At 39.5% G+C, this 18331-nt stretch overlaps 1 protein-coding gene across 1 annotated transcript in view; it reads right to left on the bottom strand.

The window, feature by feature from the left end:
• Positions 1 to 9810: 9810 nt before the first annotated feature.
• LOC149076852 (uncharacterized) overlaps positions 9811 to 18331 on the bottom strand; it is a 37041-nt gene continuing 28520 nt past the window's right edge. Inside the window, exons 3-4 of the mRNA XM_089244572.1 lie at positions 14125 to 14223; positions 9811 to 12102 (exon numbers count right to left, since the gene is read on the bottom strand). Of these exons, the coding sequence (XP_089100698.1) occupies positions 11633 to 12102; positions 14125 to 14223 (569 nt within the window). The 3' untranslated portion in view covers positions 9811 to 11632. The remainder of the gene's footprint in view (positions 12103 to 14124; positions 14224 to 18331) is intronic.

Raw genomic sequence — 18331 nt, 5'->3', positions numbered from 1 at the left:
CTCGTTAAGCAAAATTTCCCTCGAAAATTTCCCTTTCGACTAAGTTTTTCCCACGCATTCCGAAAATTGTGATGCCATCCATCGGTGGAAATATGCAGTCAAGTATTTTACACGAGAAAAGCATTTTGTTTGTGTGTGTGTGTTTTGCATTTATATATTTTTTTCAATAAAAATTCTTTTGTTTGATGAATTCTCAAAATTTCCCACAAACGCCAAGAAATTTCCCATGTGGACCAATTTTGGCCCACGAATATGGGAAATTTCCCACAAGTTACCATCACTGCTATGGTTCATGGGAAAATTCACCGATAGCAGTTCAATGACCCTTGTCAATTTGAAGAGACGAGTTCTCATTCCCGATCGATAAAATGTTTAATGTGCATTAATTTAAAGTAGTTTAATGTGCGATAATTTGATGTAGTTTAATGGTATTAATTTAATGGGATTTAATGTTTAAATGTGCATTGATTTAATATGGTTAAATCAGAGGCGGAGGTAGAATTGAAAGTCTGGGGGCATGATGATGATGATTTTAATTCATATATACGCAAATACATTAGATCAGTCGGCTTTACCTTTGACGCTGGGAGGTATCTCCACCCATGGGTTCAATTTCAATGCGGGGCTGACTTAAGAGTATCACATTTTGGAGGCCCTACCGGGTAAATTCTAGAAAATTTCAATCAAATCTAATTTTTGTGAGGCCCTCTTCTCTTGAGGCCCCTGGGCCGTGTCCGGGTGGGCCCATGCGTTAAGACGGCACTGGTTCAATGTTTTATGTGCATAAATTTGATGTGTTTAATGTGCATAAATTTGATGTGTTTAATGTGCATTAATTTGATGTGTCTAATGTGCATTAATTTGATGTGTTTAATGTGCATTAATTTGATGTGTTTAATGTGCATTAATTTGATGTGTTTAATGTGCATTAATTTGATGTGTTTAATGTGCATTAATTTGATGTGTTTAATGTGCATTAATTTGATGTGTTTAATGTGCATTAATTTGATGTGTTTAATGTGCATTATTATGATGTGTTTAATGTGCATTATTATGATGTGTTTAATGTGCATTATTATGATGTAGCTTAATGGCTACATCATAATTTGATGTGCATAAATCAATGTGTTTAATGTGCACGAATTTAATGTGGTTTAATGCTTCAATGTGCATTGATTTAATAATGTGCATAAACTTAATATAGTTTAATGTGCATAATTCAATGTGAATTAACATTTGCATTAATGTAATGCATGTGCATTAATGTCAACCTCCAGCGGGAGCTCCTATGTAGGAGATGCGCTATATATTTTAATCCGCGTATCGCCTGCGCGTGCTCGTAGGTTAATGTGTTTAACATTTGATGTGCGCATTAATTGTTCAAATATTAATCTCCGTTGGAAAGTGAAACCGTCAATAAGCACCCCCCCCCCCAATTGGTGTAGGCTCACCGGGCGTCACCCCCATTACCTCCTAGATACACGTATCTCTAGGAGATAATGCACCACCTTGGCTTATGTAGGGATGAAACGTAATATTACTTCTTTTTTTTTCTGTTGGCTGAACCCTTGAACCAGTGTTTCTCAAAGTGGGGCAATATCGCCTGGGGGGGGGGGAGTAGGTTAAGATGCTATACTATGGGTTAGCTTAGCGAGTGTGTGAGAGACAAATACGTTTAGAAGACTGCCGTAAACAATAATGTCCGGGTCACTCGTTGTCCCGTTTCCCCAACAATGCGGTTTTTTTTTTCAGGAATGTATATGTTACTGTCAAAGCCTGAAATCGGCTCGTTCGCGAAGTGGCATATTTCATTGTAAATTGGACCGGCAGTGTCCGAATTTCTGGCTTTGACCAGCCAGTTCGCGAAGTGACCAGAGATCCCTAGCCAATGCTCGAAAAGAAAAAGCAGGATTCGGGGTCCATCGCCATTTGACGTACTTTTTCGGCATATAATGACGTCCATGTTAGCTATATGGCAACCCATCATATCGCAGTCACGTTGTAGTGATAAATTTTTTTTTCAAAATTTGACAGGAAAAAAAATTGTTTTTCTTGTCAAATATTCCTACATTGTCCTATGTTTCTGCATTTCATATGTGAATGGTTTTTTTCTCAAATTTTTCTTCTCTCTCTCTCTCTCTCATCACATGGAGCTAATGCAATACAGCTATAATGTGTATAGCCATGTATCACACGTTAGCGATGAAAAAATTGATTTGGGACGTACCGGACCGTTTTACATCAGCACATCAAACATGGGCCAGGGATATCCAGCTACTTTGCAAATTGGCCAGACAAAGCTCGAATCATTTCTGCAAATCGGACTTTGTTCAAAATTTTCTTCCGATTCGTGAAGTGGCCAGCATTTCGGGAATTGGCCACACTTCGGGATTTGGCAGTAACATATACACATGTCCATCCATCAATGCTTTCAATTTGCTACATTAAGTGTATTTGCATCTTTTACGTTCGAATGCACTGTTTCTCATTGGATGTTCTAAATCAGGGGTTCTTAACCTATGGGTCACGACCCAAAGTTAGGTCGCAAGGGCTTTGAGATGGGTCGTAAAAATCTACTTATTATCTAGTTATAAATTCAGGGGATTCATGTGGATACTTTTTCTAATTGGAAGTATGCCTCTAGGATCAACGGTTCGCTAGTGAAATACCATACGTCCTGTTACTTGTGTGTGCACCATGTAAATCTATACAGCATATATTATATTATATGCTGAATCAGCGCAAATCAGAATAAAATAATAGTTTTCAATGTAGCAAACGCGTTTTGTCCTGGAATTCGAAAAAAGATAAGGGCAATTGAGTATTTACGTATTGCCATAACCTAATTATCGTCAGCCTAATAAGAAATACAGGTACTGTAATTTGCACTAGCTTTTGCATGCGTAGAGATTGAAGAAATATGCTGCCACTTTTTTATTGCGCAAAACAAACGTATCATTTTTGAACGCTTCTCGTTAGAAGCGGATTAAGATCGGTTGAGGCCCCGGGCACAGAAGAAACTATCGGGCTTCCCCCTAAAGTGAAGTACAAACTTTAGGTTTTTCGGGGCCCAGTGCGCGTGCCTGGTGCACCCACCGTTAAATCCGCCTCTGCTTCTCGCATATTACGACAACCAAATCGCTCAGACAAAAGACGTGAATAATACATTGCCGAATAACGTTTCCCCCCCCCCCCCCTTCTCGAAGTGGACGAATCGAGGAAGGGTTGATGAAATAGAAAAATCTGCTTCAATAATTCACGGTTCGATTGATCAGTGATGCCGAGTAATCATGGCAAGAATATTTTATGAAGAGGAGTTGGTCATCGGCATTCCCTATTTAATGATACGATACGCACAAGAACCTTTCGTTTGTACATGTTTTTTCCGTGTTCGCGTGTAGAATGAAAAATTCATCGCTATGTGATTGTGTCACTCTAGTGCGTGTTCAAAGCGTAATGATAGCTGTACACACATATTGAAAAAAAATAAACCTAATAATTTTTTTTTACTCAAGTGTCTGGATTGTATTATACGTGGATAACCGCATCCCCGCTCTGTCCGAAAGCTAATTCCGTTGGTCTTAAAGGAAACTTTCAAATGTGGTCGGAAGTGATTTGAGTCGAAAAAGTTACTTTAACCTCTTTACGATCACAGGCGTAATATTACGTCCAAACACCAGTGGAATAAATTCAAACAAGTTCTCTGCGTTTTCTTTCTTCTCTTCTCACCACCGCAAAGCTTTATAGTAACTCTATGATCTATACGCGAAAGTTACTTTTTCTTTCCCTCCTTTCTTTCTATACTCTGTGTTAATGACTCTCCCCCCCCCCCCTCCACACATATAATGCATCTTTCCACTTATACTACCATATATACGTAAGAGCGAAGGGGAACACGAAGGGTGAGGGTGAAAAGAGGACTTTATAAATAAAAAAAACACTCTCTTATCTACCTTATTTATAACACTTCTCCCTTTTATATATTTTTTTCTTCTCCCCCCTTCCTTTTTCTAACGTGCGATTAGGTTAAAACAAGGTTACAAGATTTATCGCAGATTCGTTTTCTAAGAGATAATCCAAATTTCTTGAAAAAAAGCTTGTACGTGTAATAGTTAGTTATATTAATTAACCCTGATAACTGGTTAGACCAGTTAACCATGATAACTATAATTATAACAATTATAGTTATCATGGTTAATTATATTTTATATAAGCAAAATTATTTTTCATACGTCCCTGGGTGGCCCTATAAGTCCCATTTAGTAAAATACTCTTCATGCATTGGCATATTTTCACAGTTTTTAGTCTTGACGGCAAATAGTGACAGAAAATTTTAGACAGTTATAAAAAATTTTCTATAAAAATGTCCCGTTTTTCCCCTTGTTCTGAGAAGCTTCTTGAATTTTCATTATTGTTCACTGGAATTAAGGACGAAGATTATTTTTGTAACTGATAAATTATGCAGGTTGTCCCATAAATTCATAAACAGTTTAAAAATGAATAAAAAAAAATGAAAGTATTGGTATACTTTTGAATGCGGTTTGCAAAAAAGTTATTCTCACGAAGGGGAATTTTATTCTGCACAAAAGAAAAAAAATTTTGTCGATAGAAGGCGCTTCACGAAAGCAAATCGCTCGAAATACGCAAATAGATCTGCTATAAAATGCAGGGTGCACGATTAATAGCTCATTTCCGAATTTTACTTGTTAAAAAGCGCACAAATGAGATTTTCATTGTGATGTTGACATTGGTGGATTGTTTATACCTCAGCCACGAATTGCCGGCTGAAGCTTTATGAACGTTTCGGACAGGGCCGTCTTAAGAGCATCATGGGTCCCCGGGCCACGAGATTTTTCTGAGGTCCTACATGCGAATTCACGAAAAATTCAACTACCTTTCATTTTTCTGAGGCCCCCGGGCCGTGCCCGGTGGGCCCATGCGTTAAGACGGAACTGGTTTCGGACATAGAGGAGATTGAAAAACTACAGACAAAAATTTGAACTAATTTTTTCTTATGGCAAAAAATCCTCCCCTTTTGTGAGAATAACTTCTTCGCAAACCGCATTCAAATATACCAATTCCTCCATTTTTTGTTATTAATTTTTAAACTATTTACGAATTTATAGGGTACCCTCTATTATGATATAAATGTCCACCTAACATATATATTTGTCATGTGTTTCAACGGTTTTTTCGTGAAATAAATCGTAACTCACTGAAAGTTTTAGTAGTCCTGTATTTTAAGAGCAGTTTTTTAGTATTTTTTTTTTTTTTTTGCTATGGTTGGCAGTTTTTGTGACGAGAATCGGCAATGCCACGTATTTTCTCCTGTATGATGCCAATTTCGAATAATTTTCTCCATGAATTATTTTCATCTTAATTTACTAGTAATGAAACCCACTCTCTTAAAACTTCTCTAATTTTTTTATTTTTTACTTCAATGGCTTCTATTGGATGATGTTATTGACAACATTTTGAAACATTTTTTGCACTAACTGAAATTCATCTCAAGAACACCAACCAAGAAGCCCTCCCGGAGTCCTTCTTAGGCAGTGCACATAGTGCGGCGACCAAGAGGTGCGGGAGTGCATAATAGACACTTGCATTGTTTTGTTCTACACCGCACACGCTCGAGAAGTGCGAGAAAGAGGACACTCAACGGGGTGCGAGAGGTGAACAAACATGTTTGTTTTCACCTTGATCTGCTGATTGGTCCGTTTCCCTTTTTTCTCTTTCCCACTGCTGCGGATGGATCACCATCATCACACTCTTACATTTCAGAACCCCTCCGGCCATTTTCTTTATTTTCCTTCCCTTTTACTAACAAGGAAAGGGTTCGAAGGTGTGTCATCCTCAAAAAATTTAGGTATATTCATCTCACCCAGAAACACATAAAAACAAGGAATTAGCGGCAGAATTCAATTATTAAAGCTTCAGAAAATTATTAAAAATGGAAACTGTGTGTTGGCTACTCATCATCTCTCGTGTTTTTTGGCGATACCTATATGAAAATAAAAAACTTCTTTTCTTTCTTTTCTCCATCTTTTTTTTCGTGGAGAGAGGACTAGTTGTTTCTCTTTTTTTCTCTCTTTCTCGGTCTGTGCTTTATCTAATGTTGTGTTCTTTGAATGATGTCGCTTTAAGACTTTAGGGTTGTGCGATTTTATATTTCATTCTCGGCCTCTATTTGGTGTTCAAAATATTAATTTAAAAAAAAAAAATTCTGACCCATAGTAATTCCGCCGGATATTTTTATATTTTTGTGCGTATTTAAATGAGTAGAATTAGTGGTAATTGTTTTCGAAACTTTTTGAGATTTTTATAAGTGCGGACATACACACCTCTTCCTTCACCCCTATATCCATTTTTTTCTTCCTGGTCGCAATTCTTGTAACTCGTACCTCTTCGCTCCACTATGAGAGCAGTCTAAAGCCGTTGAAAGAGTATTGTACTCGTGCCCGGCGGAGTAATTACAGTCCCTACATTCTTAATAACACAAGAGGAATTAGCACGCCGGTGATCGCGAGCAAGAAAGATAACAAAACGTCACGTGGGGCGGAGTTTTTGGTGAAACTTAATTTCGGAGTTCATTAAAAAAAAATGAAAGCATTATTTTTTTAGTGAATCAATAAATGACACAAAGATTAGAAGGATGGGGGGAAAAAATCTCGGAGGGGTTTGAGCAACACCTTTTCTATAGCAGAAAGCCTCCGCGCAAAACTCGGGACGTCACTGAAGTCGTCCATTTCACCTGTAGCCATTGCATATGCCGCAAAAAAAAGGTAAAAGATTTCGCATGCGTCGGCCTGCTATATCCAATATCTACAGATGAAATGGACGATTTCAGTGACGTCAAAGCTTCGCGCGGAGGATTTCTGCAATAGTATAGAAGGTTTTGTTTCAGAGGGAATCGAGAACACACAACCTTCGTTACGTCATCATCGATGGGGGGGGGGGGGGTTTGGTAATGCTTACGTCATCAACCATCCTTTGTGAAAATATGAGTTAGACGCTGACACCCCCCCCCCCCCCGTGTCCTGTGCTTTAACCATTGCTCCAACTGCGGAAGTCGGATTCACGCGCAATTAAGTATATCTCTTGTTAAGCGTCACCAGAAAAAATTTCACTGGGTGACGTAATTGTTCATCACTCATTTCGGCCAATCACGATGCACTAAATTTCTATAATATAGCTAGGAATGTAGGGTTTGTATATAAGCTGCTCCCGGCGTTCGATTTTTCTTTTCTATACAGCATTCAGTGAGACCAACGGTTAAGGAATTCTGCTGCTATTGGACAACGACACCCTGTATATATTCCATTGCGCCAAGAAAGACGGAGGCATATAAAAGAAATAAACGCAAATAAAAATAATTTCACAATTTAATAACTCTCTCTGAAATAATAACATTCGTTCACCATATTGCTTCACAATTTCATCTCGTTCAACATTTCATACAAACAACATTATTCACATTGTTCTCAGTGTTAATGAATTGGAAGATCACTGGTCCCGCAATCGGATTTCATATGGAAACCAAGAAATTAATTCTAATCTCTCTCTCTCTGATTTGCGAAATAGCTATGAGAAGGTACGAATAAAAATTAAATCATTTCAGGAAACTAATGGACGTTTTTTTTCTAGAAGCTATTATTTTGTAATTTATATAAAAAATGAATAAAGGGTGTCCCATAAATTCGTAAATCGTTAAAAAATTTATAAAAATTGAAAGAATCGGTGGTAGGCCGTGATTACGATGTAAAAGTTTGATAAAAGATCCTTCACAAAACTTGAATAAAACCACCAATAAGGTGTCATTCAAGTATTACGTCAGCATCGATAGGAGGGAGGGGGGTTTCGGGTTTGCCGACTTTTGATGACGGGGGGGGGGGGGTTTGAACGATCCTTCCGTCATCAACCATTCTTTATAAAAATATGTAATATTCTTAATGGCATCTTACTCGTCTTTCCACAAAAACGGGAAAAACCTTTCGTTCGTTTGTGGGCACCTGGACTAATATTCTCTCTATTGATAAGTCCTCTACAGGAGCCACTTTAATGATCTCTAAATGTTCCGCGGATCCTTCAAGTGCTCTAGAAATATGTCCGGGCCGCTCAAGTGTTATAAAAATGTTTCGCAGTCCGTGCTTAAGTGCTCTGGAACTGAGACACGTGTCACTTAAGTGATCCGTAATTATGCCAGGGATCACTTAAATAATCTGGAAATGTGCCGGGGATCACTTAAGTACTCTGGGAATGTGCCGCAGGTAACTTGAGTGATGTAGAACTGCACCGGGGGGGGGGGGAGCGCTTAAGTGCACATGTCACTCAAGGAATCTCTAAATGTGCAGCGGACCGCTGAAGTGTTCTGGAATTGTGCCACGGGTCATTTAAGCGATCTGTAAATGTGCCGCTTGGTTCATTTTTACAAAATGAGGTTTGAGGTGGCGGGCCACATCAGATAACTCCGAAGGCCACATTTGGTCCTCGGCCATGGGTTTAGCAAATATGGCTTAGAGGGCGGGTCGCAATGAATTTCTTGAAAAGAAATTTCAAGTTCTTAGCTTTCAAATAGCATTGAAATTAACAGAAATTGATTATAACAGCATATAAAGGTATTTTCAAGCTATTTTTAATTTGTTTTAAAATATTTTTTTGCATAATTTTCTCTGGTGCCCTCCCCACGTGTGTCCCCCTGATCCAAATATACGTTTGGAGGTAGGAGGCAGAACCAATACCTTCTAGAGCAGAAGGTATTGGCTAGAGCTTCTGCTCTAGAAGGTATTGGCAGAACTGACGAAATTTTGCTGACGGGGTTAGGGGGGGGGGGTCAAGAATTGCTAAAAATCTGCTGCCGTAATATTTGAACGGCCACTAATTTAGCCAATTGGTTACATTCACTCGACTGTAACCGATACGCTTATTGGTTGTATTTTAACAGTTTCATAAAAGAACATTTATCAAACGTTTAGTGTAATCCGGGCCGAATACAAATTTGACTCACGGGGGGGGGGGGATTTTCTTGGTACAGAAAAAAGAATTTAATTCGAATTTGTCGATAGAGAACGCTGCACGAAAGCAAATCACTCGAGAATTATGCAAGGTATATCCTATGGAGCAGATACAGGCTGGACGATTAACAGCTCATTGCCGAACTTTCCTGTTGCTGGCGTAAATATAAGGTTTTCATTGCGATGTTGACATCAATCGATAAAGCACTATTGGTGAAGCTGTTTTAAATCAGCCACGAATCGGCGATTGAAGCTTTGCTAACGTTTCGGACACAGAAGAGATTGAAGAAATGTTAATTTCTAACGACCCCTACCAGACTTTCGTTATTTCATACAGCGCTCTCTGTCGACAAAAAATTTAACCTTTTGTTTTTTTCCCCCCGTAGCAAAAATTTCCCTTTGTGAGAGGGATTTCAAATGTATTCGCGCGATTCCTCAAATTTTTATAAATTTCGAAGCTATGCATGAATTTATGTGACATCCTGAACATATGTCTGATATATTATGATATAAGTAATTTTTTCTCTTATGTTGCGGAATTTCATACTATGTTGTAGTGTGTTTGCTCTGCATTTGTTGTAAGGAAACATGCGATCAAACTGACGTTAGTAATACATCCCAGGAGGGGGCGATTAAATACTGCCTATATATGTTTGGAGTTCTTTAAAGGACTAGTTTTCTAGTAATCTTATATTAAAATATACCGTTTAGGGATTGATTCCAGAAAAGAAATTCACTCAGCTTATTAGGGAGAATTTTTAAAAATAATTAATTATTTAATTAATTTATTTTTTTTTAGATTATTTAGATAAATTTTTTTTTTTTGTAGTTTCTGAAGCTAATTAATGGATTGTACGCTCTAACAGGAGGTGGTAAAGTAGCTTACCGCGGACATTTAAAAATAAGCGCCTTAGGTGGCTAGGAAAACAACAGCAAGATAGGGAACAGGATTGGCTAAGGCACCTATAAAGGACAGCGGATACATCGGCCTCGATTTTTGAGTAAAGAAAGGATTTACCGCTCTAAGGGACAAGCCAAGTAGTAGTTCAAAAAAGGGCAGGATAGGGGAATAGTGATTGGCTGTAGTGTATTCACATCACGCTTTTGCTCAAAGATGGTGAATGAGTCAGCCAGATATTTCAAGGAGCTCTAGTCTAGAACCCCCCCCCCCCTTTATATATAAGGCATCATAGCCTTATCCAGCGTCTGCTGCGTCACACTATGTATTGATAACAAACTCCATGAAGCTCCAACAAAGGTGGGGTCGACAGGGCTTCCGCCCGGGAGCTCGATCCCGAGCCCCGTTGTAGTAAGATTCCTCGTCTTATTAATTATTCTTCCATCGTGAAAGTTGCCGTAAGGTCCGAGGTTTGAACTGGGGAAGAATATACCAGATAATAAGATATTTTTCCCCTTACGAGCTTGGGGCGACCGTCGATAGATGGCGCCTTCACTTCAAATCCAATTTGTTAACGGCAGTAAGTTGAAGAATAATGATATGAACGGAGTTGAAGTGTGGTGAAAAAGGCAGGAAGCGTGGGACGATTGTTACCTTTTTTTGTCTGGTCTGGGAGCCCGCTAAAGATCCTAGGCTAGAGGCTCTGCCAGGGCGGCAAAATTTAGAGGGGCAGCAGTTTTAGGGAGGAACAGAGAACACCTTTATGAAATTATTGAATTTTAAAGTTGTGGGGCGTTAAAATCATGTTTGTACAGAGCAGCAAAAGTCCTATATACTGCCCTGTTGCTGCTGCTACTACTACTACTACTACTACTACTAGACCACATATGCACCTCGTCCGCATTCCTCTGCGGAACTTCGAACGAATTGGTATATGTCGGAATGTGCGTGCACGTGCTGTGAACCTGACTTGTTTCTGTGTATTATGTGTAGCGCCACCATCTGCCATCAGTTTTTTTATAACTAAGAGTGAATCCACTTCACTCATAGTTATATTAAGAAAAACTGGGCCCTGCTGCACGATGGGGGGGGGGGGGGGACCATGACAAATTCGATTTACACTCGGGGGTGTTGAACTCTCCCCAGAGCCAAAATTAGAGGAGATGAGTACTCCCCTCTCGGAAAATTTTCGAAACAGAAAAAAACATTTAATGGGTTGGCATTTTTCAAACTATAAAACTGTGCACAGGCGCCGACATGAAGAAAACATTGGAAGTTTTAAGCTTTCCCAGACGTCCCGTTTGTACAGTATTCAAGAATGTACGTAGACAAATGCCGGTGAGCGGTGGGTGGGTCATATATTCATGAACTATGGGGGACAGGGCTCAGCCTTCACTTATATTGTTACCTCATTTTGAATTTACTCATGTTTGGTGGGACAATTCGCTCGTTTCGGTGTGGTTGGTTATGTGAATAGGAACCAAAATGTGGTTTCCGCTCCTACTTGCAGAAGTACAGCCGCATTAATCGAATCTGATTATCCGAATACATCATTATTCTTTTCGAACTGTCATTGCTGATGGACAAGGATGAAGCCACTGAATCAGTAAATAATTTATTCTGTTGACTGGCGTCGTATCGTGGCTCGTTTCTTCAGCTTCTCCTTGGCTTCTTCCTCGCCGCTGACGGAAACGGTGATGAGATCTAAGGCTTTCTCTAGCTGTCATATGGCCGACTCTTCCCTGGTCGTTTCAACGGCCTCGGACAACAGGCCATTGATCAGGCTGGCGGTAGATGGCGGTTTTCGTTCCGTGACTCTGTACACCGAGAGGTAGCCGATCATGCGTTCGACGCGCAACCGCTGAACGAAGTCGAGCAGCTTGATCTTGTTGCGGGCCGTGACGTTATCGCACTCGACAGTCACCACGTACATGAAGACGTCCAAGTCTTTCGGTTGCTGCCGGCGGTAGAAGGTGAACTTCGACACGCCGAACTCGTCCGAGAGGCTCATGTAGATAAGGCGGGTGCCTGTCCAATCTTTCCAGCTGTCTTCCAACACGTCGCTGAATGTGTCGTCCAGCGTCTTGAATCCCATGAATATCCAAGCGCTGAAGCAAGACGTCGTCGGATCAGCTGTTGCTGGTCTTGCATCTGCTCCTGGAGGCACAAAGCTGCGTATTTCGGCATAAAGACCTGTGAAACGCAAAATAGTCAGTCCCACGATATACAGAATGATTGAAAAAAGATGGGTTCAACTCTTTACGGGCTGGTGTATACATCAAACCAAACATTCATCATCATATTTTGTCGGGTCGGAAATTAAGCGTAAAGAGTGCTCACTCGTTGGGAAGTGGCTTATCCGCAAACTTGAAAGCGTCATTCTGTTTGTGATTTTATGGTAAAGAAGACAGCGACACGTATGCAAGTTTCTTCTGGAGAAGAATAAAAAGAACCCTTATTCCTGCACCCCCCCCCCCCATTCCGACTGGATCCACGCCTGAGCGGAGGTAGACATTTTCAGCCGTAAATAGACCTGAGGCAGGCGTCTTAAAGAGTTAAGCTATGAATGAAGCCGAGGCAGATGTCTTCAGCTCAGCTGCGAATGGAGTGAAAACGGGCGGGTCGGAAAAAGTTATTATATTGTAGTACCATAATATAATCTCATGATGTGAAGAACAATGGCATACGAGTAAATTACAGTTTTCATTGAATTTTATCACTTTAAGTTAGGGGTCGTTCAAGTATTACGTAAGCAAATTTTTAGTCATTTTTGACCTTCCCCCCCCCCCTCTGTCATAGGCATAAGTGTTGGAGAAACGACTTATTGTGGAGGTGCATTGGAGCATCCGTATTTTACGGGACAGATTAATTTACCCCATATTTTTCGGCTCTTGGGAAGTGTGATCGCTCTTAACCCTCTGGATACGCACTTGCACTGAAGGAAACTTTCAAAACGCTGTTATTTGGCGTTGCGAAAATGATCGCAGAGAGATTATTTTTCCCCCTAGAAGAAACGTGTAAACATTGTCTTCTTCAACATAAAACCACAAACAGAATGATCAGTAAAGTTATCGGGAATATTGGAAGGGCTTAAAAATACAGTCAAACTCTGTTACAACGGCATCGAAGATTCCACAACCGAACTTCATGTTTCCAAGACCTTTTTTGACAAAAAAATATAATCAGAATCAGAAGCAATCAAGTACTTGTATATGAAGATTTTATTTCTTCCTGATCACAGAAGGGTGACCAATTTGATCTAGAAAAATACGGGAAATAAGGGACATCGCCGTTTCTCGCCGAACATGTCGACAAAATTACCAAAATTGTTTATAGATAACTCTTGACGAGAAAAAAAAACCCGTTACAGCAAGTCTGCTAAAATGTATTCCACGGGGGTGGTGGGGGGGGGGGAATTTGGCAAATGTGTGAAATGAGCACACATTTATGGTGATATTCATTGTAACACAATTTATAAATTATGCAAATTACTCTCATTCCTGATTCTAGTGAAGACTGGAAATTGAAGCGTTTTGTGGGGGAAAAAAAGGAAATGACGTTTGGATCAAAATACAGAAATGTTCCGTGTATTGCTCATGTCAATGAGCAAGTCAGAACGCCAAACATGTAATAAATCTTTTTTTTCCTCAATGTAATTTTTTTAGTTTTTAATTAGAACAACAAACGAACATTCCCTGAATGTGATCAGCTCTAATCTTTAGAATTTCTTGGGGGGGGAAACATCATTGAAGCGGAAACGAAAAAGACGAAAACTTCGTCGTTTTATCAGAGGGGGTTGCTTTTCATCGATGTTTATAAGCAAGGTGCATTTGCATTATTCTTTATGGAAATCTGTCCGGGCAGGCAATTATTGACGTTATAGACGAGTTTGTATTTTGTGAGGGCGGGGCTCAAACCCGATATTTCTACACGTTTTTTCGGAGATAGAGACAAATATCTAAGAGGAAGGTCCTCTGGTTAGTGGTTTACGCCTATAAGAATGACCCTTTCAAATTTTCGAGTAAGCCATATCCCAGCGAGTGAGCACTTTTACGCTTCATCTCCAATCCCGGCAAAACTATAGTTTGGTGTATACTATCATTCACCCCCCATAAAATTTGGTCCATCTTTTTTGGATCACCCTGTACATCCGAGATATTTTCATTGAGAAATCATTTCTTGAATTTTTCTAGAATTTAAAGATGTAAAATTTACCTTGCTGGAGTTTCGTTTCTTTGGACGTGGTGTCCAGAAATAGAAGGGTTGGTTTGTTGTTCTGAACGACAGCGGAATAATGAATCAGAGGGAAGATCACTGAGGAAAACATAAAAACCAAATTAGTAGCGCTTCTCTAACAGTACATACCTACATCAAAACAATAAAAATTAATAAGAATAACACTGGCTGATTGAATTAATTCGCCGATCGGCTGGAACATGATCATGAAACGAATCAAACGAAAATAGAAAACGAAACAGTAAAAACCATAGATTAAAAAATATTTATAATTGGTAATTACCCCATTGCATATGAATTTTTTTTTAATTTATCGAGTGATAGTCGCATAACATTACAGAATGGGGTTACTAATCTGTTTCACTACGCGTTTCGATCTCTTCTTGAGCATCTCAAAACTGTCTTCTCAATAACTTAATTTAGAAACCATTTTCGTCGAGCCCTGGTCATTTTATCCAGATTCTAATCTAATTAGAGCGATACACGATCGCTGCGCGCAACAGAATTGACACGAATTGGTCAAAAAAACAATGAAAACGGTATTGATTTCTTGCTTTTAACCAATCTTTTTCGATTTCGTTCGCGTCGCGGATCGTATCGTTAATTGTATCGTTCCAGTGCGCATGCACCCTGCCTAAAACTTCATCTATGTAAGTAGCATGCGTGTTACGTACACCGGTGCAGGCATCTACTCCGATTCCCCGTTTCCATCCTCTTGCTGAGATAGTGCCGTTTGATTCTGAGGCGATAAATCTGTACCCGAGAACCATACTATCGTATGTCCACTTGATATTACACAGTATGAAGATAAATCAATAATTTATATCTCATTATTTTGTTAATTCCTCGAAAAGTATATTAGGACATACTCATTGGCGTATGCAAAGGGAGAGGGGTATTTGTGGTTATATACCCCCTGAGAAAATCCTGCATACGCTTATGGGCATACTTACTTCATTTGAAAATTATTTTAGAAAAAATACAATATTATAAGAAAGAGAACTTACAAGAATTTTTACAGTAATATCTCAAAATTTACAAAAAAAAAAATGGACGTACGATACATAGTATGGTTCTGAAGTAGGTATGGTTCTGTGTAGTGCGGAAATATGCAATACAGTTTCTCTCATCCACTCCATCTCCTTTCAATTGTAAGTTGACATCTTAAAAAAGGGGGGGGGGGTACGGAGTGAACCTCAATATCTTTTGAGTCAAGAGCACCGGTGCATGCTTCATTGTTAAAAGAGGAGCACCTGTATCAAGGATGCGCAACTCGGAGAGTATGGGGTCACTTGAGTCATGTAGAAATGCGGCGTAAGCCATTTGACTAATATGGAACTGTGACGCAGATCACTTAAATGATCTGAAAATATATCGTGGGGCCATATGAGGTACTTGCAAATGTATCATCGACCATTTAAGTCATGCGTGTTGAATGTGGCATGGACCGCTTGAGTGATGTAGAATTGTGGCGAGGGCCGCTCTGAAATTGCTCTGAAATTGTACCGCAATTCACTCAAATGATCTGTAAATGTGTCAACTAGTTAATTTTTGCCAAATTAGGTTTCGGGCTACATCAGATAACTCCGAGGACCAAATTTGGCTCGCAGGTCATAGGTTGAGCATATATGGCCTACATATTCATAAGCTTAAACTATGACCAACGGGTATCGATCTCGCGAGTATAATCAGGTGCATAACACTGTTAGTAATTTAAAGAGCACCACGGTTCCATGTTTAATTTTTTTCGTTTTCTTGAATATACACTTCAATTCACTACAGACTTGCTATAGCACCTTATGGCTGTTTATAATCAATAATTGGCAATTTCACTGGCTACATTTTTGGCAAGAATTAGCTATGTCCAGTGTTTATAATCAAAATTTTCCGCGTTTTTCTCGATAAAATATCTAAATCACATAATGAAATTTCAACTTCATGAGGAGAATTTGATTGCATTTGATTATATCTTTTGCTATTTTAAAGGTCGGGCAAACGTTAATTTCGGTTCTAACGACAACTCGGCTATCACGACGAAATTTCACGTAATTTCCGTGTCGTTAAAACCGAGTTTTACTACATGCACGTCGTGAACAAGCTTTGTCCATAAATACAGGGGGGTTATACGTAGTTAAACTGACACTACTCAGACTATGAAGCGCCTGTTCTGGTGGACGTATTTCGTTGAAACTGGATAGATACGTTATATGGACCACAGGAAAAAGAAAACTGCAATTTTAAAAAACTTTTTCACCTACCACTACTAAATCCAAAACTTTACATCGTCCACATTCTTGTGCAGAATTTCTAACGGATTGATACATGTTGGAATGGGAGTGTACGTGTTGTGAACATAAACGTGTGAAGTTAGTTACCGTGCAATGCGTGTTATGTATAGTGCTGCCATCTGCCATCAATTTTTCTCACTATGGGTGAAATGCAATGATTGAATAATTGTACCGGTGTAGGCTTGTTGCTCTCTTTGGCGAGACTTTTTTTAAAGAGAAGATCTCGGCTCGCATTTGCGCTTCGAAATGTGGGAACCAAAACCAACTTCAGCCGACCACCACTACTTCACCAACTTTGGACACATCGCTATATTGCAATTTACTGCCGTTAATGAGTTGGGTTGGGAATGAAGGCATTATCTTTCAGTGGTCGCCTCAATCTCGTGTGTTATGGAAAATATCTTATCTATATCCTCCCTCGGATTTGAACCTGGAACCGTGACGGCATTCTTCACGGTGGTAGACGAGCAACTTACCACCACGCCACACGAGCGCTAGCCGAACGCCACTGCTACGACGGTGGGGTTTGAAACTTTTTCACTTGCTGGTCAAAAGCCGAATTATTTTTATTGCAGTTTCTTTTACCTCATAGTCTATGCGACCCTAGGTAGAAAATTGCCTATGGCGATAGACCTGAGTTGTGCTCGGTTTGAAAAAAAAAAAAAAAAAAAGTCTATGCGACCTACATCCCACTACTACTAAACCATACATGCACCTCTTTCCATATTCCTCTGCTGAACCTCTAACGAATTGGTACATGTTGGAATGTGCGTGCGCGTGTAGTGAAACCTGACGTGAAGTTTGTTTCTGTGTAATGCTTGTTATGTGTAGTGCTGCCATCAGTTTTTTCTACCTATGAGTGAAGTGTAATGATTGAATAATTGTATCGTTGTGTGTAGGCCTGTTGATCTCTGTGGCGAGATCGGCTCACCTTCGCGCCTCGAAGTCGGGAACCACAGGAAACAAACTTCAGCCGACCAAACAAACCACTGCGGCGACGGTGGGGTTCAAACCCGGATCCTCGCGATGCGAGTCCGTCACTATGACCACTCGACCACCACAGCGGCAACGACCTACATACCAAGTTGCAACGAAATACGCCCACCAGAACAGGTGCTACATAAGTCTGAGTAGTGGCAGTTTAATTGTAACCATCACATGCCTAGCTTTGTTTTGAATCTTTTTTAACCTCAACGAGCTAATTTGTTTGTTCGTATTCACTGGGGAAAACAAGATAGAAACTGTACTTTTAGACATTTGATATTTGTACACTCATCATGAAAAAATGTCCGATCACATAGTTTTTTACGTGTTCCCATTCACTCAAACAAAATGTCCCGTGGAAACGGAAAAGTGATAAATAAAATTTAAGTCGGGGAGCAAATGTTTTTAAAATAAATTTATGATGGTGTTCCCTTTATGATGGTTCCCTTTTCTAACACGTTTTTTGAACCTAACTTTGTTCTTTCAAGTGAGAAAACTCGTTAGTGTAAAAAAAATTCTTAGTTGTATAAGGTTTTAGTAGAAAAAACATCTCGCGCTAAAACAATAATGTTGGACACTGTTTCCGGGAGTAGATTGTTAGTCTTCGAGTCTCGGGAAAACCTAAACGAAGTGTATATTAAATATCCTATCGACGTGAAGCTGGCCCGATCCCAAAAGACATTTTTTCCCCCCCTGATGTTCATGTCTATATAACCACTGACTTTTTTGAGCAGTTTCCAAGAAAAAAAAAATTTTCTCTACATATTTTTCGTTACATATTTTGAACGTTTGCCAAATTCATAAATGTCGTCTCCGACCAACGCCCCATTCTTCTCTGCTATATACATCTTTTTTTTTTTTTGCCTTCTTAAATAAACTTTGACGTCATTTGTCACTATACAAAACGTAATACC

The sequence above is a fragment of the Pholcus phalangioides genome, unplaced genomic scaffold (genome assembly GCF_987345545.1).
Source record: "Pholcus phalangioides strain wild (caught in Gottingen) unplaced genomic scaffold, Ppha-v1.0 ptg000015l_1, whole genome shotgun sequence".
In the NCBI taxonomy this organism is placed as follows: domain Eukaryota; kingdom Metazoa; phylum Arthropoda; class Arachnida; order Araneae; family Pholcidae; genus Pholcus; species Pholcus phalangioides.
Note: the sequence above shows the minus strand (reverse complement) of the source record. Positions and strands in the feature narration are given on the sequence as shown.